The 23,227-nt window shown below is 44.1% G+C and overlaps 1 protein-coding gene across 1 annotated transcript in view; it reads right to left on the bottom strand.

Annotated features, from left to right (window-relative positions):
- Positions 1-23,227, bottom strand: part of LOC147724245 (lectin-like) — a 199,360-nt gene that overhangs the window by 15,667 nt on the left and 160,466 nt on the right. The window contains exon 4 of the mRNA XM_086966982.1: positions 8,360-8,471. Within this exon, the coding sequence (XP_086823108.1) occupies positions 8,360-8,471 (112 nt within the window). The remainder of the gene's footprint in view (positions 1-8,359; positions 8,472-23,227) is intronic.

Here is a 23,227-nt window from a genome sequence, read left to right as displayed (position 1 = left end):
GTCGACCCTCACAGTGGAAGCGATGTGCTGGTCCTGATCAGTGCATCAGCGGTGATGCATCGCTTCCATGAGCTTTGTGGCTGCAATGCAGACTTCTCGCCATCGTCTTTAAGGCTGTCGTCGACAGAGACACCATGACAGAGCCCGGGTGAGCATCATGCAGTGCTGGCTCTGAAGGCGATGCTTTGATGTCGACCCTGGCATCAGAGGCAATGTGCCAGTTCTTGTCATCAACAGGGTTGATACACTAGTTGAAATCCATGCAATGGTGCCAATGCGCTGGTTCTAGAGAGGATGCATAGGTTTTGACTGAGAGAAAAATCTCAGGCCTCCTTCCAAGGATCCAGGACTTGGATGGCAGTGCAGACTCACAGATGGCAGAGCCCAGGTGCAGAAGCAGGATAGTTGGAAGTCTTTTATGTGCCTAAGACTTCAGATTAGGAGGTCAGCCAACTCACCCTTGGAGTCACTCTGAGTTCTGGAGGTCAAGTGATGCATGTCCAGTCCTTCTCACCCGGACCAGGAGGGCAGCATGCAGCAGGTTAGCACAGCAAGAAAACAGTTCTTCCAGAGCAGCATCCCAGAGTGGAAGTCCTTCAACAGCACAGCAGTCCTTCTTCCTGGCGGAGCATCCTCAGGTTCATAAGTTTACTGAAGATGTAGGGTCTTAGTTCCATTTCCCAGTGGTGCCTTTGAAGTGGGAAAGATTCCAAAGTAGGGTCTTTGAGGTGCACAGATGTCCTTCCTGCCGTACCTGGCTTCTGACTCATTACAGGTGGAAATTCAACCCTTTGTGTGTGGAAAGGACTCAATTCCTATTCAAGTGTAAGTGAGACCCTGACCCTGTGCCTAGCTCCTCTTTCCAATCCTGCCAGGATGGCCCATCAAGTCACACCTAAGCCACCATTGTGTGTGACTGTCTAGGGAATAAACAAAGCCCAGCCATCATCCAACCCAGACATGCAAACAGAGACAGGCTGCAGGCACACAGGGCTTAGAGCAGGAAAATGGCAACTTTCAAAAAGTGTGGAAAGCAAAGGGGTAACCAAGTATCCCTCAGAACCTGGGCATATTTATTATACATAACAGTGGGGTCTGTTGGGTAAGACAATTTCTTTACAATTCATAACACTTATGCAAATCAATAATTCCTAAATCGACACTGGAACACATATGAATCACTGCTTGGGCCAGAGATGCTTAAAGGATACAGTGTTTGGACTTACTTCATATCACTAACCTTGTGTAAATACATTATCTACGTATTGTTTCTTCACTTCCATGTACAATACACAGAGTCACTTTCTGTCACTTGGGCACTTCTTAGTCACTGTAAATATCTGTCACCTGCGCCGTTTTATTTAATGAATTACAAGACAGCCTGTGTCATTTGAACTTGTGTGGAGTCATTCAAAATTAAAAAAACATTTTTGGAAATTTCTCAAAAAAAGAAAAAGTTACAATCTTTTTGATACCACCAACCACATTGTCACTTCATATGTGTTCCAGTTTCGACTTACGAATCACTGATTTGCATGAGTGTTATAAATTGTGAAGAAATTGTCTTACCCGGCAGAACTCACTGTTACATATAACTTTCAAAAAGTGGGATTATCAAAAATGTAATGAAAAACTCAACTTTGCTTTTAAAGAAGGTGTATCATTACAATTCCATAGGTACTAAACATGACAGATCTATCCCCTCTCAATTACGAATTACAAATTATTGAATGTAATAAGGAATCCTATGAGAGGGGTAGGCCTTATAGTAGCGAAAAACACATTTTTGGAGTTTTTCACTACCAGGACATGTAAAATTTAAAAGTGCAAGTCCTACCTTTAAGTTATACCACACCCTGCCCTATGGGCTACCTATAGCCTACCTTAAAGGCCGCTTATTTGCCATAATGGGAGGTTTCAGCTTGGAAAGGGGTTTTAAATGGCAAGTCAAAAGGGCAATGTACCACTGCATTCAGGCTGCAATGGCAGACCTAAGTGGGTGGCAGAATAAGTGCTGCAGTCCCACTGGTAGCGTTTAATGTACAGGCCCTGGGTATATGGTATACCACTTTGCAAAGGACTTACTAGTAAATTAAATTTGCCATTTAGGTATATGACAATTAAACCATGTTTATGGGAGCAGAGTGAGTATGAGCACTGTAGCACTGGATAGCAGTGGTAAAGTGCACAGAGTTTGAAGGCAAACAAAAACAAATTCAGCTAAATTGGAGGCAAGTAGGCAAATGTCTGGGGGAAAACCACGCTAAGGTCTAATAGGGAGCAATGTGAAAGGATTGCTGCGAACCATGCCACCTGGCCTGATCATAATCCTTACTGTCTGCACACCATGTTTTCTGTTGAAGTGTACGAGTATAGTTACTGAGACTAATTTCACAGTTTTCACTATTGTTTTTTGGAATTCTTCAAAAGACACATTTTTTTCTTTGGATTTCTAAGGTGTTACAAGAGGTGCATATATGTTATAGACGAAAATGCCTGGTTAGGAGAAAGCCTTTGAGAGATGAATTCCATACATATGTCCATAATGCAGCTAATTTGGAGTCTACCTTTTTCCTGTTGAATCTGTTTGCAGTATATAAGGCATGTTTTATGGAGTTTTTATATAGCCATCATTCCTCCAGAGCTATAATTGATTGGACAGTCAGTGCGGTCTGGCTAACCTTGTTTGCTTGAAATCCCCTTTGTTGTACTTGGCTCTGTCTGCAAAGCACCTCCAAATCTTTTGCCTTCACCAATCTCTAAAACTAGCCTCCACCTGACTGCCATATTTAATTTACTTGTAAGTCCCTAGTATAGGGTGCTATATTTTTTCAGGGCATGTAAATTAAATGCTACTACTGTGCCTGCAGCACTCATAGTGCCATACATTAATGTAGCAATTTAAAACATGTCTCAGCCTTACCATTAAGGCATATTGAGCAATTTAATTTTAAAGTACTAAACCCGTCAAAATGAAGGTCTAAACCATCCTATTTAATCCAAATAAGTCACCCCTAATGGAGTTGCTAAACAGTCAGTACAGCAGGGTGCTTGTATTTAAAACGTATGACACACGTTTTTAAGCTTACGTGTCCTGTAGTGAAAAACTCATAAATCCCTATTTCACCACTGTAAGGCTTACCTCTCCCATATGATAATATTGTTTTAACGTATTACATTTATTAAGGGCTACCTTTTGAGTGGGAGCTGGTGGATATGTCATGTTTGGACTCAAATTAAATATTCTTTTAAATGGTAAAGTCATATTTTAGATTATAATTTTTATAATGACACTTCTGGAAACTGCCATTTTCCTGCACTTACCGTACAGAGGCTTACTCAGATTTTCCATTTACCTAGACCTGTTAATTGCTCCCAATTCGGAAGTGCCCATTGGGCTAATACAGTGAACACTAGGACGTGGGAGTAGCTGGGACAGGGCTACCCTGCAAGTACTGCTGCACCCTGAACTGTTCTCTGCCCCAATTACAGGGCTTGCCTGCAGCATACACAGAGAAACATGACACTAGTCTTTTTTGATCCCAGATTTCTTTGAGCCTTTGCAGAAAAAGGGAAGAACTTTCCAGAACTAGATGTGGTGGGGAGGGGAGGTAGCCTAGAAGATTTCTCCACTTCAAGGACTAGCACAGGTATAAATATTGGACCCTCAGAGCAGCTCTTTAACACACTCCTGGACCTGAGAACATTACAGAGATGGACTGCCTTGTTCACCAGAGGACTACCACCCTACTGCTAGAGGCCTGCCTATTTCCCAGAGGACTGACCTGCTGCTAACAGGGGACTGCCCTGCTGCTTGAGGCTTGCCTTGTTCTCCAGAGGACTGGCCTGCTCTCTGCCAATGAAAACTGAACCTGCTCACTACATCCCAGGCTACCTTTGTGACTACAAGGGTCAGTTGGCTGACTTCCCGATCTGAGCTACAGGAATACAACAAACTCTTGAGACCTTCCTGCGACTGCCCAGCTGGCCTGCTGCAACTGAACCTGCAACTGGATCTACCTGAGCACTGCTGGCCTTTGCTACAGTGAGTAATGGATCTCCCAGAGGTGCTTCCTAAGGTGTTGGACCCTTGGCTGGCATAATAGTGCACTGCCTTATAAGAAGAGAATAAATCCTGCAGTTATGGCCTCTTTGCGACAGACACTGAGAAGGTGACTTTTTCAGTGGGACTAACCTGGTCCCGCACTGCATCATAGTTGGCCTGCACTTGTGACTTTCATTGGTCCAGCATGACGAGAAGACTGCGATCTGCACTTTGTACTTTTAGGTGTTATATTTACCTAAAAGTTTAAAATTATATATTTCTGGGCTCTACCAATTGAATTATTTGTCTTTTTTATCAAATTTTATTTATTCAAATTTTTCTTGCTTTGTGTCTTCACTTTTTTAGTGTTTGTGTGTTGCATACATACTTTACAAAGTACCTCTAAGTGTGGTTGCTCTTTACCAGACAATTGGGCACAGGTTAATTTACTGACATTTGTGGTTCACGCTGAGAAGGATTGTGGTGATTGCTAGAGTAGGGATTTTACCCCTTCAGTAAAAAACCATATTTCGTATACCCGTGATGATCCAGGAAATCAAAAATCATAATTTGGAAGTATTGGATTTGGCCCTTTTTGCATTGTCATCCCTGAACTTCTTGCCTCCCTCCTAGTCTTTTTTCTGACCTGGTGTTGGTGGTTTTAGGACTCTGGGCACTTTAGCACTGCTGTCCAGTGTAAAGTGCATGTGCTCTCTGTGGTAAACATGGTAAGATTGGTCTACACCTGTTTGGGGATTTTAATTTACTTACAATTCCCCAGTAAAGTGGTATCTCATTTACCCAGGGCCTGTAAATTAAATGCTACTGGTGGGCTTGCAGCGTTGTTTGCCCCACCCACCAAAGTAGCCTTTCAAACCTGTCCCAGGCATCTGCCATTGCAGGGCCTGTCCACACAGTTTACTGCCACTGTGAAATGACACGCACAGCGGTTGCCACGTCTGTGACCCCCCTTTTACAGCAGGTCATTCACCCCTAATGTAGGCCCTAGCTAGCCCTCTGGGCAGGCTGCATTGTAGGTAAAAGGAAGGACATGTACTCTAAGTGTGTGACATGTCCTGGTAGTGACAAACAGCCATTTTGGTTTCTCATTGCTGTGAGGCTGCCCTCTCATAGGAATGCATCGGGATTCCCTGATAAGTGTTTCAGTGGTAATTCCTGATATGAAAGGAGCAGTGTGGTCAAGTTTGGTATGTTTGGAATAGTGATAATAAATGCTGCGTAATAATGTGCGCAGATTTATTATCACTATTTTAGAAATACCACTTTTAGAAGTTGGCATTTCTGTGTGCTATTTGTGCCTGCCTGATGTGTATGTATGTATGGCTCTGGAGTGACATGCGCTGGTGAGGTGTGTTGCTCCAGAGGAGCAGGGTGAGTCAGAGCTAGGCTGAATAGGCAGATCTGCATTTTGAGTAGTGGGAGAAGTAGCCCCTGACCCTAAATAGGTCTGTGCCTGCCTTGTTCAATGCTGGCTCCTCTCCCCTGTGGTGTGTCTGAGGACAGATCCCAACCTGACACAGGAGGGTGGAAACACTGCAAACAAAGTGCTTCAGTACCACCAGAACTACTTAGGACTGGTTCTCCAAGACTGTGCCAGGGCAGAACAAAGACAAATGGAGTTTAAATATTGGGGCTGTGACCCTTGAAAGTGTGCTATTTTGCGTGCTTGCTTGTACCTGCTGGGCTCCAGGAGGAACTGCCAAGAGGGATAGCACATATGCTGGAGGGCCCTGTGAGCTGGCCTGCCTGGGTCCAGCTCTGCCCCTCTAGGAACTTGTGTCCAAGTGCCTTGTGAGTGCTACATCTTTATTTACTGCTTTAGAGGTCATGAGGAGTGCCCCGGGGGTCTTGGGGCCTCACAGCGCCATGCTGCAAAGTGTCTTGAGGGAATCCCAAGTCAAGCAGGACCCTATCCCTCATTTATGTGCCTTGAAGAGGAGCCACAAACCGTTGCGACTGCTGCTGGAAGTCAGACAGAGATTGCCTGGTTGTAGGCGGGCTGGACAGCGGAAGAGAGGAAGTCCTGTGGGCTCTTCCAGCCTCAACAGGAAGTCAGGCGAGAAAAGCCTGACCTAAAGCATGCCCCGGGCAGTGGAAATCCCAGGCAGGAGCCCACCCCACACTGGTGGAAGCCAGAGATCGAATGGACCCCGCTCTGTGCTGCGGGACCCCTGTCTGCCTGAATCTGGAGGCGGCCCGCAGGCTCACTAGACCCTGGGAGAAGAAGGACCGGAGCCTCGCGGGCTCCCCGCCGAAGTTCTGCTGTGCCTACAGAGGAGGAGAAGCCCCGGTGAGTGGGTGCCTGTGCGTGGCACTGAGCATAACTATTTGAGGCATTGAAAGCCAGAAAGAGGAGCTCCGGGAAGGAGGGGCGCCCTAGACACTGTGGGTGCCAGTGCTGGATTCCCCCAGCTGTACCGCAAGGTTGCAGACAGCTATAGCAAGAGGGCACTTTGTTCCAGAGTGGTGCTTGAGAGGCACTGTGGTGCTGAGGCAGATTTTCCCAGCTGCACCACGAGAGTGCAGGCAGCTGCAACGACGGGTGCATGCTTATTTTTATAACAAGGAAGGGGTGAGATGCACACCCCGTCCCCCTGTGCATCACGCACATTTCTCCGCTTCATTGGCTGCCAGAGGGCCAGTTGAAGGACCCTGTGATTATCGAGCCCAGTCTTTGGACAAAGGGCATTTGGGACTGCCCAGGCAGGACCCCAAGGAAGGCCAGTTGGCCTGGGTCATTTTGGTGGTGTTGGTAGGGCGCAAGGCCCTAAAATGATGCATAATGTGGTTTATGCCTGAGGGAGTGTTACTACAGTGTGTTACTACAGTGCCCTTTTAAACTGTAAGTTATGCTTAATGTGGTTATGCATAATGTGGTTCCGCTAAGTACAATATTTTACCAGTAGTCACTGGATATTTCATTCCTTACCTGTGCTTATGGCTCTGACAGTGGTCTGATTGGCCTTGTCCTGTATATAATTCCCTGTGAAGTGTTGCCGAGTGTCAGGTGGCACAGTGTACATTTGTGAATATGATTCTAATATGTTTATGATTAATACAAAGGCTATTTTTGATAAAACCTTGTGTGGAGGTTCTTTTGTGGTGTGCCTAGTGTGTCGCTGCTGTGTGTGTGTGTTGTACAAACGCTTTACACTTTGCCTCTGGAATATGCCTGGCTGCTCGTGCCAAGCTACCAAGGGTGTGAGCAGGGGTTATCTTCTGCATGTAACTCCCTTGCCCTGACTAGAGTGTTGGTTTCTGCCTGGCTGAGGCGCATGCCCTAGCCAAACAGAAATCCCATTTCTAACAGGAAGCTAGTCCTTTCTTCCGAGGGGTTGGCTCTAGTGTTATTAGTCAGGTGGTTGTGTTTTCCTGGTGCTGTTTACATTAGTTCACTAAGCGTCCAATGTTGCAGCAGGGCAATGGAGCTGCGAGTAAACTGTACTGACCAGTGTAGTTGTTGAACATTAGTTCTTCATTTTGCTTTCCAAATATACACTTCAGCCTCCTGAACCTCCTTCTTAGGTGGGTTTGCTCACCTGCCTACACCTGCTGCTGGTGCCGTTGATACTGCTAACTTTGTTCAACCTGGCATGGCTCTGCTCAATCGTGCTCTGCTCAGTCTTGCCAGGTGGCTAGTGGTGCTCCACAAAGTGCCAACTGATTGTCAATGTTAAAAATGAAGGTGCACATGTGGATAAAAGTGAGCATTAAGGACAACGGAGGAGTTGTGTAGTGGAGGCTGCATAGTGATGAGGGGACCAAGAGGGTATTGACAATACTACCTATGAAGTGCCATTTTTGCTACTTTTTTGGCTGACATCCAGCATTGTTCCAACACATATCAGGCACTCTGATTAGGCGCCAATCTGACAGGCACCATTTGGCTAGGTGTCAGGTGATACTCATCACACACCCATTCCTGTGCATTTCTTCGCCATCCTCACTACTGTACTGGAATCTAGACCAGCGCTGTCTGTGGGTTATGAGGGTGTTGTGAGGAAATAGACATTAAGACAACAGTCACAGTGTGCTGGAAAATCCAAAAGTAAGGGAACCTGGCCCGGCAAGGGAGGCCTGAGCTAGGACATTTGGAAATAACAAATGCAACAAGCAGCAAAGTGCAAATGGCCAGCTTGGGAGGCTTGATAGAACGGACACTACCAATCAAGCTGAATTAGGGACTAACAAGTAGATAAACAGTTTACAAAATAATCTGGGCAGTTGCTGAGTGGTAGTCTAGAGGGGATGAAGCAAAATATCATTAATTTGAATGAGTGAGTTCTCACTTACTGTCATAGTTGAACTGCAGGCAGGGCTCCCGTCCACCTGAATTGTTGGGTTCATGCGGTTTCCATTTCTGGAAGTCCCACAAAGAGCCATCCGTCCACATGAAGACCCTTTTCTGCAGATGGAGAATAAAAACACACATTTACTGGAATCAGCTATGTACAAGTACTTATTCTGGGTCATCCTTCTTTTGAAAGAACCCTAAATCAGACAAGTGTGCCATTAAAATGTCAAAAGTGAATGAAACAACATGAGCCTAATTAATGTAGTCCAAAAGCTCCTCCCCGTTGTAGGCTCGAACCATTTCACTATATTATTTGAATCTGGTCCTTCACAGCAGCGTTTTAACCCAGTAACCTCCATGTTGTGATCAGACAGAGCTGTAACTATTTTTCTGTTGCAGATAAAAGCACTGCTTCATTGAGATGGTGGTTGCCGGTGGGGGACATAGGCACTCACTTTTGGACCTAGCACTTATTTTTAGTTAATTCCCAAGAGCAAAAGAGGGAAAAACTAACTATCAGGACAGAAAGAGGAAGAGATAGAAGGGAAAACTGCTACCAAACAAATAGTGTAGGAACTTGCAGGAGTGAGATAAATGGGCAAGGAGTGAATGTCAGTGGATTAAAGAGGCCTGAGGTAGATTCACGACTACGCAGTCTTGCTCGTTTAAACTGCTAGTAAATGCTAGTGAACTTAATGGTGCTGCCCCGTTCCATGTGCTGTTGACACACGCATGCAAAACTGACAGGTTATAACAAGTACACAGACTTGGATGCGATGCGCATTGTTCACAAACTAAATTGAAACGAACATTTTGGCTCATACCATAACACTTTTTATTTATTTCTCTGTTTTATTCAGAGAGTATTCATTGGTATTTCTGATATATTGTGAATATAAATACCGCATATGAATTTAACACACAGTGACTTAATTTGATGAGTCATTTGGTAACATGATTTAACAATAAAGCAGTAATGTTAAGTCATCAGCAGTTCATTACATAATGTACAATGTTGTGATCATGTTCAATTTCATACACAATGCATTTGGGACATCAGTGTCCCTTCCTCTCGGGCATTTCTGAAACCCAAAAGAAATTTGCAATATTAAACAACAAAAATACATGGAAATTCACAATCCCCCAAACTGCTGTGCTAATATTAGAGGTCTGTAGGGACCCCTTGCTGCATCATGCCTATCTAAGATAAATGATTCTGTAGATCAATGTCCAATGATAAAAACCCATGGATAATGTAGTAGTGTTACTTATATGCATGCTGTATACCGAGCATGCAATGGCAGTGATTGTTTGTCTATCACTAATTTAATACACACAGGGGCATATGTACAAGAAGTTAACGCTGCCGTAGCGACAGTTTTCTGTCGCTACGGCGGCTTTTTTATTTATCAACGTATTTACAAGTTGCCGCTAACCGCAGTTAGTGACATGTTACAGGCAATATTGTCCGTTTTTCGATCGCCACTACTGTTAGCGATAGAATACAAACATGAGATGCAAGGTAGGCGTTCCGATGCAAAAATTGCTGCTAACCCCACTACGCGATATTTATAATGATTGTGGGGCCCGGCGAAATGTTAAAAAAACTGCCTTTAAGGACCGTTAGCAGTTGGTTTCTAAGACCAGAAAAAAGGTGGTCTTCAAAAGGGAGATAACAAAACAGGAAATAAGGTGGAGTAGCCCAGAACCACATTTGACAACCCACTGATGCCATGGAGGTACTGCTCATGCAGCTTGCAGTGCCAAGAAGACCACAACAGCCACCGCCCCAGCCTCCAGGACCACCACAGAGGCAGCGCCAAAGAAGAAAGCGGGTACATTGTCAATGCATCATCCTGATAGACATAACACCAGAGGATGTGATAGCCCACTACAGGCTGAAAAGAACCTCCATCCTCTGCATATTGACCTAGATAGTCTCCAGGGTGCAGGCACCAATGCAGTATTGCAATAACATCCCTAGACTAAACTCCTATCAGTGCCGCACATGTTGGCCTCAGGTACCTTCCAACTAACCACTGCCAGAGTTGGGGGTGTCTCCTAGTTATCCTTTGCAAGGTTCCTCCCAAATGTCTTGGATGCCATCATCAGCCTGACGCCACAGCACCTACGCTTTCCCAACACTACTCAAGAACAGCTTGTCACCAAAGAAGGCTTCTATGCCATTGCTAACTTTCCTCATGTGTTGGGGGCAATTCATTGCACCCATGTCCTACTTGTGCATCCTGTGGACACTGTACACATTTAACTGAACAGGAAGCACACACACTCCATGAACGTGCAGACAATCGAGGACCACCGGGGCTTGTTCACCAATGTTGTAGCCAAGTTTCCAGGGAGTGTGCATGACTCCTACATCTTCCGTCAGTCCATCATCAACCAACAGTTTCAGTATGGCACATATAGAAATGGACTGCTTGTTGGTAAATACAACCTGAACACACCACACACAACAAGTCCACAATCATGTAGCACACAAATGGGAGAATGCACATGTAGCAAATGTCAAATAACATGTCTTAAAATATGTTCACACACCATACACAAGAACCTAAGGGACTGTACACAAACTTCCATCCAAAGCCCTGCCCCGCCATCACACAGCTGCAAATGCTGGGCGAGGTTTGAAACAAATAGGTGTGATGGTGGGTCAGGACCTATGAGGTAAGTGTGAACACAAGCCCAAGTATGGTGGTGGTGTCCTGCATAGTCATGAGCTTGCGGAGCACAGAATGTCCCATACTGGCGCAGAGGGCATGTCTACATCCCAGTCTGATGTAAATTAGTGTGTTGGTGACTTTATCCTTGGATTGGGGGATCTTTTTGAGGCTCTCACAGAGGATGCAGAGGGTGTTGAAGTAGCTGGATGTGACGGTGGTGACCTGTTGGTACATGGAGAGAGGGGTTTTGAGTATGATGTCCAGGTCTCTGCTGTGGTCCGTGTGGGTTGTGGGACTGCTGAGGGTGGTGTGCCACCAGGGGCTGTTACATGCTGCTGGGGTGTTTCCAAGAATGACAACTCATGTTCTCTCTGTGTTGAGTCTCATGCAGCTGTTGCTCATTCAGTCTGCAACTACTTGCATTCCTTCCTGGAAGTTGAGTCTGGTGGTGGTGGGCACCTTGGTGAGGGAGAGGATGAGCTGGGTGTCCTTGGCATACAATACTGTGCTGAGTTTGTGCTGTTGGACAATGGTGGTGAGGGGGGCCATGAGGATGTTGAAGAGTGTTGGGTTGAGCAATGATCCCTGGGGCACTCTGCATGTGAATATTTGTCGGTTTAGAGAGGAAGGGTGGCAGTCTGGTCCCTTGGCTTCTGCCAGGGTGTTTCCTTGTATTCCTGCGTCATGTAGTATGCCCGCTAGTGTGTGGTGGGAGACGGTGTGTAATGCTGCTGACAGGTCAAGTAGATTCAGGGCTGCTTTGTGGCCTTGGCCGAGGCATGTGTGGATGTTGTCTGTAGCAGCGAGTAGGGCTGTGTCGGTGCTGTGGTTGCTTAGAAATCCAGACAGAGACGTGTCCAGGAATGCATTGTGGTCTTGGTGAATTCATGGATGACGTTGAATATGTCTTCTGAGTTAGTAGCATATGCAACTATTATGTTGTGGCAGAAGCTCCTATCAGTGCTACTGATGCATTGGTGGTATTTGGACATGGTGTTCTTTACTGTGTGCTTTGCAGTTTCTCCTGTTTTTGGCCAGGGTTCTGCAGGTGCGTCTGGAATATTTGAGTTTAGTGGTGAAATATGCGGATTTGCTGCTGCGCTGTCTGTCGAAGTTGTGTAGTGGAGAAGGTTTGCCTGTGCATTTGACGATCCATGTGTGGGATTCCCTGTAATCCTGTTTGGAGTCTGCTGCAGTGTTGGGGGAGTTGCAGTTGAGGGTTTATTGCATCTGCTCATCGGTGACTCAGCTTCAGTACCTTTGTGTTGCACGACGTGCAGGTGTGTCCGGCTTGGTTATGTTGCCAAGGAAGTGTAGGCAGTGATGGTTGGTCCAAGGGTGCTGTGTGGTGTGGCTGAAGGTTACGCTGTTCACTCCTGCAAAGAAGGGGTCAAGGGTGTCTCCTGCCTTGCGGTTCAATGTGGGTAAGTGTTGTGTCATTTAAATGTTAGCGAACTCTTCATCTAGAGGTTAGGGGAGTTGGTGTATTTGGGGTTGTTAGGTGGAAGTCCAGGTCTATGATGAGTAGGTAGTCCATGGAGGTGATGCATTAGGTGCAAAGAGGTCGTTGATGGTATTGACAAAGCAGTCCATATGTCTCGGGGGTTTGTAGGCAAGTGTGCCGCAGAGTGTGGATTTGGTGCTGGGCTGTACTTGGAAGTTCAGGTCTTCCGTGACAGTATTTATGTTGTTGGAGGTGGAGAGACAGAGGGACTTTTTCATGCACGATGGTGAGGACTCCTGCCAGGTGTTGGGGGCAGTCCTCCCTCTGGATATTGTCTTTATCTGGGATTGTGAGGGCGATGTCAGTGGCAGAGGAGTTGGTGGGCCAGCTGTCCAAAAAGAAGGCGATGTTGGGTGATAGTGTCTCCCGGAGGTACCATATGTCCACAGTGTATTTTTGCAGGGAGGGCATGTTGATGAGGATGTATCTTGGTGAGTTGGTAGTGATCCAGCACAAAACCAATAATTGATCAGGGATCAACACTCAATAACAACATATTACAATGGCCCATACACATTCACCCAGAATCCCTGATGTGCTGGAGTCAATTTATATATGCTTTCAAATATTTTCTTTCATAGATTCATATATGACATCTTTAGATACATTTCTAACTTATACATCAACTTTCCTTTGATGGACCAATTAGTTGAATAGTTGATGGCAATGATATAATACTATCTAACTAACTATTCAGTTACCTAAATAATCACAGACTCTCAGTACAGTTAATAATACATTTTATCTTGTATATAATGGTTAATGCTCAACTGCATATGGTCACAAAATGCAAACAATGAAACTCACAAAGAGAGAGTAAAACATATGCAACTTCAAATGAATACAAACTCATCATACAAGTAATGACTTTATGGAATGAAGGAATGGATTGTTTAAGAGACAAAAGTTTCAACAAAATCATATTCGAAACAATAATAAATCTAACGGAGGGGATAGATGAAGAGACAATAGATTCATCTAGATAATACGAGTCAATGTGTCAATAATTACGTGGATAGGTGAAGAGACAAAAGTTTCAGAGACAAAATACTTTTGCAAATATTTATGCAAAGTACCAGTCAGAATGCTAATACAAACCTAACGGTCTGTAGAAAACCACCCCCTCGGTGATGGTGGGGGTTCCCTGAAATAGAATCAAGGAACAAAGATTCAAAAAGACAGGAACAGGAACAGCTAGGCCTCTCTGCAAACCGATGGACATCGAAGCATCTCCCCTCTTTCTCTCCTGGCTGCCTAAGTCTAAACCACACCCATAAATGCATTCCAATTATTCCCTAAAACGTACATGTCCATCCCACATTTGTTGCAAACTTTCATGTAACTCGCAAGTGGATTGGTGAGCTTGGGAGGTGGCATTGACACAGCACTGTGACTTCACCTACAGTTCAGTTATTTTAATTGTATTACATCCTTTCCCAGGGTTTGGTTCTTATTTCGTTCTCACGATTTCTACACATTATATTTAAACAATCTTTATTATTATATTTTAGCATCATCTGCAGAATGAGTCTCCAGTCCCACGACTTGTCACATCACTTCGCAGTTGATCGTCACATTGGCCTTCAGCTCGTACATCTTTTCTGCGATGCACAGAGCATCTGTCTTGCCTCTGACAGATTGAATTCACTCCTCTGTTCAACCCTCCCTCTTTCGCCAACTTAAGAAAGATGGTGCTTCAATCAGCTCACTATAGTAAATGAAATATGAACATTTATTAATCATATGATAGTGCAATCTTCACTGTTTACCACCCACCTTTGCACTATTCCCCATTAGCATATTCCCTTGCATATCTTGAGGCAGAAGCAGCATTATTTATTATTTCAAAGCAAAATGCAACATGCAAACTACTTATGCACATGGGGCCTAGTCATGCAAAATTACCCATAGTGTGAAAGGGTGCTGATGTACAAGGCAGCGTTACGCCAAGGTATGTGTCTTAATGCTGCCTTGTACATAATGTGCAGCCCCTTTCTCCAAAATATTTGCAACTGAAAGTGATGTTACAGTGGCTATAGTATCTTGTACATATGCCCCCGACAGGTTCATGGGGGTGTGACACTACCAGTCACATGCCCTGCACTGTCATGTCAGTGTTGCCAGCATGTTTTAACTGATCATTGATTCTATATTGTATTGTACATGTTATTATCAAACTTCACTATCTTTTCATAGAGTGTAGACTCCCATGTTCCACTGACCCAGTGTTACTTGTTACTGTGTTCAATGTAGAGAATTTGCATAGTCTTCATGACTCACATTTGCTCATTGTTCCTATTTGAAATATATGATGTCGCCAGAGGAGGCCCATGCATTCAGGGTCAGGAAAGACCCCCACATCCGCATGGTGGCAAAAGGTGACCGAAACATGTCAAGGAGATATCAAGCTGACCGAGTAGCTAGTAGGTGGAAACCAGTGCCCAATGTAGGCCAAGGACACAGCCAGAGGGTGACACAGGCCAGACTGGGCACTTCTGGCAACATGCGTAGGTCCCAACATGGGCAGGGATCTGCACATGCCCCTGAGGGTACACCGAGACAAGCTGCAACCTCAGTCTCCGGAACCCATTCTGGTGCCCCCTCACAGACCCAAGGACATGCTACATTGGCAGCAGGAGGATCTGATCATGTGGTTCCGTTTGCCAAGCGAGACCGCCATGCTATAATGGACATTAATGTCAGGTTGGCACGTCTAGAATGTGAGATGGCTAAGCAGGCCACAACTGGCCAATGGAGACCCATCTTGCTTTCCTACGTTCCCCTCATGTAATTTATACTTAGTAGTTAGTGATAGGTTAGTATTTTAATTGTTAGGTAGTGTACTTGTAGTGTAGTGATAGGTAGTGTTAGATATTAGCATAGTAGTATATTTATTATCTTGTAGTATTTGTGGATACGTTTCCTTTTCCTTTGGATGGGGGTTTGATGTCTTTGTTCTGCAAAAACATATTTTAAAAAAACAAAAAAAGATATATTTGTGTATGATTTATGTGTAGTTAGTTTATGTTGAGATAAGATGTATTTGTCCCTTCTTCTAATGTGCTTTAAGGGTGGGAGGTGGGTTGATGTCTCAGATATGTTGTTGTGTGTTTAATATTAGTAGAGTTAAATAGTTAAGATTATGATTCACTTTGTCATAGTTAGTTTAGATTAAGTTAGTTGTAGTGGTGCTTAGTGTCAGTTTAGGATAGTTTATTTGGTTAAATGTTAAAAAATTCTTACTGTTTTGGAATTCTGTTAGCACGTATGTCTGAAGTGGTTTGGTGGTGTGTTGTTGTTTTACTCAGGGCAATCATTTGAAGGTGTATATGTGGTCATGACATGTTACTTAGCTGGACGGATAGTGTCAGGATCCATTTGATTTGAGCGCAGTGAACTTGCATGCATTACACTGTGGCAAGTTGGAGTCATGGCCTAGGCTAGGCACACTCTTTTGTACAGTTGAACATCTAATTTGTGACTCACAGAGCTGGAATGCACATTGATGCACATTTGCTACACAATGTTGAAAGATGGCCTTGAACAGAAATTGACATTGCAACTCTTGTCCATCATGATGATGGATGCCTGCACTGTGTTCCACAGATTACGTCCACACCATTCTTATCCTAAGAGCCTGGTGCTGAGTCCATCTAACATGCACATACATAGGCACACTTGCTGCATAGTGCAAGTGTGTCATCATTATGGACATTGGTTGTTCCTGTGGCTGGTGGCTCATCCTCCTGCCCATGCACAATGTTGTAAATTATCTGGTCAAATGTGCATGGCACAAGGCCGAACACAGTTCTGCAGCAAACAGGAGGGGTTAATGTAGCATTGGTCCCTGTAGTGCCAGTGTCATACCCACTTTTCAAGGCTGTTGCTTTTGTCATTGCCTAATAGTGTTGCCTCACTTGAAATGGTGATGCAGCATCTAACTAGGTGCTAAGTGCTGTGCACTACACATCCATGGACACATTGCCCTCTCCTTTCACAGTGAGCACAGCATGAGAGTGTTCCTTGTTTCCAAAGTATTGCTAAGCCACAGTAAGTGTCTGACAGTGGACTTGTACTTAAGGTTAAGTCTCTATTGCCCGCACAGCGTCACTGAAATAGACGTTGTGATTCCAATAACAAGTGGGCAATATGTGCCATAGCGAATCATCATCTATGTGCATGTGGTGTGCTCTATCTTGGAATGTGACATGCAATGACCCCCATCACAACAAGCTTTGTCAACCCTGTAGAGTGTGAGTGGATCTGCCAAGTGGGACTTGTTATCAATGCTAAATGGAGACACTACATGCAACAGACTTGGACCTATTTTCACAAATGCCTATTGCCATCATGTATAGAGTGCAATGTTGAGATATTGCCAGTAGGTCATATCTGATCAATGAGGGCACAGCTAGATCTCACATGCCCAATCATCTCTCTACCTATCTGTGGCACAGGTTAACATGAAGATTGACCATGTGTCACTCGGAGTACATTGATATAGATAACTGCTCAAACATTATTGGAGACTTCTATACCTGAATGGTCATGATAAACACACACCTGTGTAAATTTTTGGTTTTAATTAGAATGTGCGTTGGCTTTGGTGAAGACTGCCACAGTACTTCGTCAGACAACCCCCACATTTCATAGATGCCCAGTGGAGGGCCTGACAGAGACCTTTGAGTGGAACATGCCCAGAGGAAGAGGCAGAGTTCAGTCATCAGGCTGATTGCTATGTCTTTGGGTAAAACACACATTTTGGCAGTCCATATTGAGTTCCAAGGTGAGTGTCATAGTGTGTAGCAGTGGACATTGGAAGATGATGTTCCATTGCATGATGCTAAGCACAGAGCCAAGGAAAATTGTACCATTTATCATTGATGAATACTACCTCTTTCTTCTTAGCAATATTGATGATTCATCAGCATCTTCATCCTCTGATGTGTCATGTGCCTACGGTGTGCATGGTCGTGGATTGTCAGCAGCACTGACACGTCAGGGGGCTGAGATGTGGATGTTGAAGCAGCAACAACATTCATCTGTGCCAAACCTTGATGCAGCACTGCTGTGATGAGCAACTGCAGGGCATGGAAGATTCTAGCAATGTGTCTGTGGTGTTCCACCGTGGCTGCCATTAACGTGGCTTGCATCCGCTCCATATTCTCCATGCTCATTCGCATGTGATGCAACTCCTTGCTGACATCGCTGGAGCCACTCAGACTGGACAGTTGTCCTTGTCTCTGAGTCAGCACTCCAGCACTATCAGCCATGGAATGCTGGAAAGCATGAAGTGGACTGTGGGTGTCTTTGATGGTCTGTAGGTAGTCTCGAATGGGACTGAGACACCAACGTAACCCATCTAATTTTGCAGCCAGGCTGTCAAACCCCACCCACACCTGACCAGCCATCTCCTGATGGATCTCTACTGCACAACGTTGAAATACCAGAAGTGGGTCCTCAAGGACCTGGGAGACAGCTGTGGTGGTCAGTGCTTGCTGCTGGGTTGCTGGTGCAGGGGCTATAGTTTCCACAACACTGCTGGATGGCCCTGCTTCCGGAGATGGGGTGCCAATTGAGTCGAGCATATGTTGGAGTGTTTCCTGGTTGATGGTTGCTAGGTCCGCCTCTTCATTGTTGAAGAGTGGGACAGGCTGCTGTACAGGAGGTGAGGTTTCTCCCTCTGCAATTTAAAGGGGAGATGCATTTGTATGTGTGTTTATAGTATGATGATGCATTGTACTGAGGTACAAGCAGATAGCATGAGTATGTACATTCAAAGGTGCATTTGTACAAGGCCCTATTGCCACAACAACGTCACCTAGGTTGACGTTGTGGTGGCAATTGGGGCTGCGTCTTATGTACAAGGCAGTGTTAAGCCACTTAACGTGTCTTGACTTTGCCTTGTACATAAGGCCCCCTTACACACTATGCTTAGCGTGAAAGGGGTGGGAAGTGGGTTTTGCGGTGGCCGTTCCACCCCAACACAAATTCATTTTGACGCTGCCCCCTATGTACAATGGTGGCATACATGTGAGGCAGTGCAAAAATGAAGACCAGGTATGAACTGTACTTAGGAAGGCAAACCAAGCAGGCATGCATCATTTTGCATACATTTTGCGTTTTCCCATGTGTGCTCCTCACTGCAGGGCACATGTACATACAAATAGCTTTGGCTCTTGTAAATTCTCTTGTGTGCATGGCGTCAGGCATGTTTTCCCATGCATACACTGCCTGGTGCCCTCCTGTTGGCTTAATCGTTGTGAAGCTGGTGCAGCGTGACTTTGTTATTGTTGTTGCCAGCTGAACAAACAGTTAGAACACCCATTACCCTTAACGTTGACACCACATGTAGTGTGTAAGTTGCCCGGGATTTCATGGCTGTGTATTCCGAAATCGTCATTTGTACAGCTCAGGCGCTATCAGCCCGCCGCCACAGCACATTAATGTTCGATTGGCAGGGCAATGTGTGTTTGTGAATATTGCACGCAGGTGCTGACATGGATGATACATGCTGCACTAATTTGGAATTTTTGCTGACAATGTTTGTGTGCATATGATAAAATTCCTGATGGTATATTTTTTCACTGACACCGTTGACTATCCCAAAATACTTGTTTACATGCACATCACTGTGTGATGGGCAAGTCACATCAGGACTAATATATGATACAGTTTTAGGTATGGCACCAGTGTACACTTGTGAGTATAGGATTATTTTTTGAGCTAATGGGGGATGGTGCCATTTTGATGGGGCTATTTATCTACTAGAGAATTTTGGTTGCTAAATTGCTATTCTTGTTTGGTGTCATTCTTGACCTATTATACTTCTTTACAGGGACTCTTTTACTTCTGTGAGTATGGTACATTGACAAGTCACTTGGTAAAACATTATGGTGACACATTCCTGATATACGGAGTCCATGCATTGTACTGTTGGAGGCATATCCCCTCTCTGTATGGTATGACATGACATATTGACTCAACTTTGATAAATGTGTACATTGTGGGATATGCACCTTTTCGACAGTAGGCTGCATGATCACTATGTTGTGACAATGCATGTGATTATGGTATGCAGGCTCACTCCATGCTTTCTCACTTGGTGTACACAGGGCTGCATCTAATGAACATGTAAAGGGGAACATTGCCTGGAGATGCGGCAGGCTAGCAAAATGTCCCCCTTGCCCCAACACCACGCACATACAATTGTCTGCACAGGGCTGCATCTCTTTGACGACTAAATGAGGATGCACTCTGAATGCGACAGATGATGTGCACAAGTGAGCATGCCCTCACTGATGACAACACACATGCCCTTCTCCTGGCTCTCTGGCTGGCCCTCTTCGCTGTTTGGGGGTATGTTTTCTCCTGCAGTACTGGGTCCAGCTTCATCCATGCTTCCTTTTTTTCTCAGTTTGTGATACTTTGCAGGAGTTTTGTAGTCACGTTTCAGGCCTCACGTGAAAAAAAGTGGCATCATGCTAATTTGCGTGCAGTTTCTGGAGGCTGACTGGCCTGCTGCCACTTCTTTTACGTTAGCAGCAAGATTTGTATTGCTGTGACGCTGTTTTTATCGTTGCTGTTTTCCGCTTAGATCAGAAACTATCGCCACATAGCGTCGGCTTGTACATACGTCGCTAACGTGGCCGAAAGTTTGTGGCAGTGCGGGGCGATAGAAATGTTGCCGCTAACTAATGTTAGTGATATTTTTTGCTGGTTCTTTACATATGCCTCCCAGTGTCTAAAACAATGTCAATCCCATCCTACCTCAGTTTGTCCAACTAAAGCCAGCCAATGAAGTGACCTGTTAGAGAATTCCAAAAGTAAGTCAATGTCTTATTAAACCTCTGCCCTGCTAGTGTCGTCAATACAATTGCAAATGCTATTGCCTTTGCAGAATGATTTCAATGGTCGCCAAAGGTGAATAGTTAAAAACTGTTGTTCCCTGTAAAAATAAGACACCAAATCATAAAATGCAGTATTCTATAAAAAGAGCCACAACCTGTCTAGCCAATATTCGTAAAGAATGTCCTAAAGATGGCCACAGTAACTATAATATCTGCTTCAATCTCACTAACTGGTAACAAGTCCCGATATGCCAAGCGCTAGTGTGGTGCATAGTAAATAAAGAATATACCAAGTTGCTAAAAGTCAGACGTAGCCTACAGTACATGAACATAAGCTGACACCTTAAATACCGGTGCTCGAAACAACGATAAAACGCAGTTTGAACGTACTGATACTCAAGAGCTGATCAACCTTAACAGCGGGTCTCCAGCATTTTGGATGGAGACTCGTGTAGTGCACTGTGTAAAAAACGCAGCTGGAAAGTAAACAGTGACGAAAGACAGCTATAACTAATGCTCTCAAGAGTGTCTGCTGTGACGTCTGCCATGTCGGAATGTACTACTGCCTGTGATATATTGCGGAAATATAATGTTGAATGGTGTAATGAGGTTGTGAATAAACATGAAGTGAATAATGCCGGACCAGCCGGCATATCAATATAATGCGAACTGAAAAAGACGTTGGATGTTAACAAAATGCCTTGGACCAATATTTCTGACACTCTAATTCCGTAAATGTAATACTAATAGACTGAGACCTCTCAAAGGTAACGTAACAGCCCAATAACTAAAGAATGTAACAGCGGGAACGTAACTGAAGAATATAACAGCGGGACTATGGGCTACGATAGTATGAAAAAACATGAAAGAACATGTGCCAAAACAGTCCGATTGAAAAGTGTTGTTCAGGCCAATGTCGAAATCCGGTGTATGAAAGAAAAAAAAGATATTATCATGGGCCAATAACTATGCAATAGAAATGCATAAATGTAGAGTGGGATAATGGTGATAAGATGAAGAACCTAAAGTGTAAATCTGCCAGAAAAGTCGGCAAGATAAGTGAATAAGAATCACAGCAATCTAGTCCAAGTGGATATTGATTCCACATGGCTCAATCACAATGTGTGAGTGGCAAGTATAGCCAACAGATAACCTGGCATAATCTAAAACCTAGCCACAACTTAAACCCAATTGCTAGGAAGAGTGTGGCTTTAAAGACAAAACTTTATTAGATTAATAGTGTTAACAGTGTTTGCCTTCACCAAAGACCAACTTGCCGCTAGTGCTAGTGGTGTACATGATGTTGTGGTGATGTGTGATGTCCTGCTGTATTCGTACTTGTTTTTAAAGGTTAATTTCACAGTATGTAGGTCTTACTAATACATCCCTAAATGGATGGTTGCACAGAAAGTACATCTCATTTATGTATCCCAAAATGGATGGTTATAATGATACTTTATAAAGCAGCTCATATCAATCCAGCTGTTGAGTTAATTTGGTACCAATGTGTCCAGTAGTTTAATCCAAAAGGTCTCCCGTTGTAATTGTTTCTTACTGTTGTCAATTCCAGGCACTATTATTACCTTCTCAAAGATTTGAAATCTCAGTTGTGAAATGGAGGGGTTTGCTTCTTCCCAGTGGACAGCTAAACTAGATGTTTTGTTCTTTGTCCTGATTGTGCTCTTGTGCTCAGTAAGACTTACTTTTATTTTCTGTTCTGTTTCCCCCACATATGCCTTACCACACTCGCATTTGATGCAGTAAATGACGTTAAGTGTGTTGCAATCAGCTGTATGTCTGAGTTGTATGCTCTTTCCTGAGATAGGAGGTGACAAGATGTCCCCATAATCACAATATTGCAGTGTGTACAATTGAAGCATTTATTAGTACCTTGCTGTTCTTTCTCATTGTGCTTCTTGTCCGGTGTTGCCAGCAGTTCACATATTGTCATGCCTCTTGTGTAAGCAAGTAATGGTTTGTTTTTTAATAAATCATTGAAATCTGGTTCATTCTCCAAATGTTCCCACCTAGTGTTGATCATTCTCTTAATGGCTCGTGAGCATGTGGTGAATTTGGACACTAACACTATTGTATTACCCTTGGACTTATTTGGTTCTATGAATAGATAGATCCGTTCTTTCCTGTCAACCCTTGCAATGCAATCCTGCAATATCTTTTCAGGATACTCTCTCACAGCATACCTTTGTTTGTACTCTGCAATGTTTTGGTTCTATTTGGTTTGTTATGAACAAATAATGTTGATCCTAGTGAACTCTGAGTAAGGTAAGTTATTAATCAGACTCCTAGGATAAAAACCAGAGAAAACTAGTGCGTTGTTTTGATCAGTTGGTTTTGTATATATTTGTGTGTCAAATCCCTGTACACTGTTTTTGTTTATAACCATTACGTCCAAAAAGTTGATTTGATTGTCTCCAATGGTATGAGTGAATTTTCGCCTTGGGTTGCATGTATTCAGTGTTTGTATCATCTCCTCCAGATTGTTTTTGGTGTCTGACCGAATCAGGTAGATGTCATCTATGTATCTGCAGTACAAGGCTACATTGTACCACCAGCTGGAGTTGTTCATGATATATTGGTCTTCAAATTGGGACATAAACATATTGGCATAAGCTGCTGCTCCTGAAAAACACATATATGTTCCAGTGAGTTGTGCATGGAAGTTACCTTGCCATGAAAAATAACTATGGTTCAAACTCAAACAGAAGTGTAACGACTCCAGTAAAAATACCTTCTCTACCTTAGCATCATGTGATTGTAGTAACGCCCACTCTACTGTCTCCATTCCAGCTTCATGAGGTATTGATGTATACA

Source organism: Lissotriton vulgaris, chromosome 4_1 (assembly GCF_964263255.1).
Source record: "Lissotriton vulgaris chromosome 4_1, aLisVul1.2, whole genome shotgun sequence".
In the NCBI taxonomy this organism is placed as follows: Eukaryota; Metazoa; Chordata; class Amphibia; order Caudata; family Salamandridae; genus Lissotriton; species Lissotriton vulgaris.
Note: the sequence above shows the minus strand (reverse complement) of the source record. Positions and strands in the feature narration are given on the sequence as shown.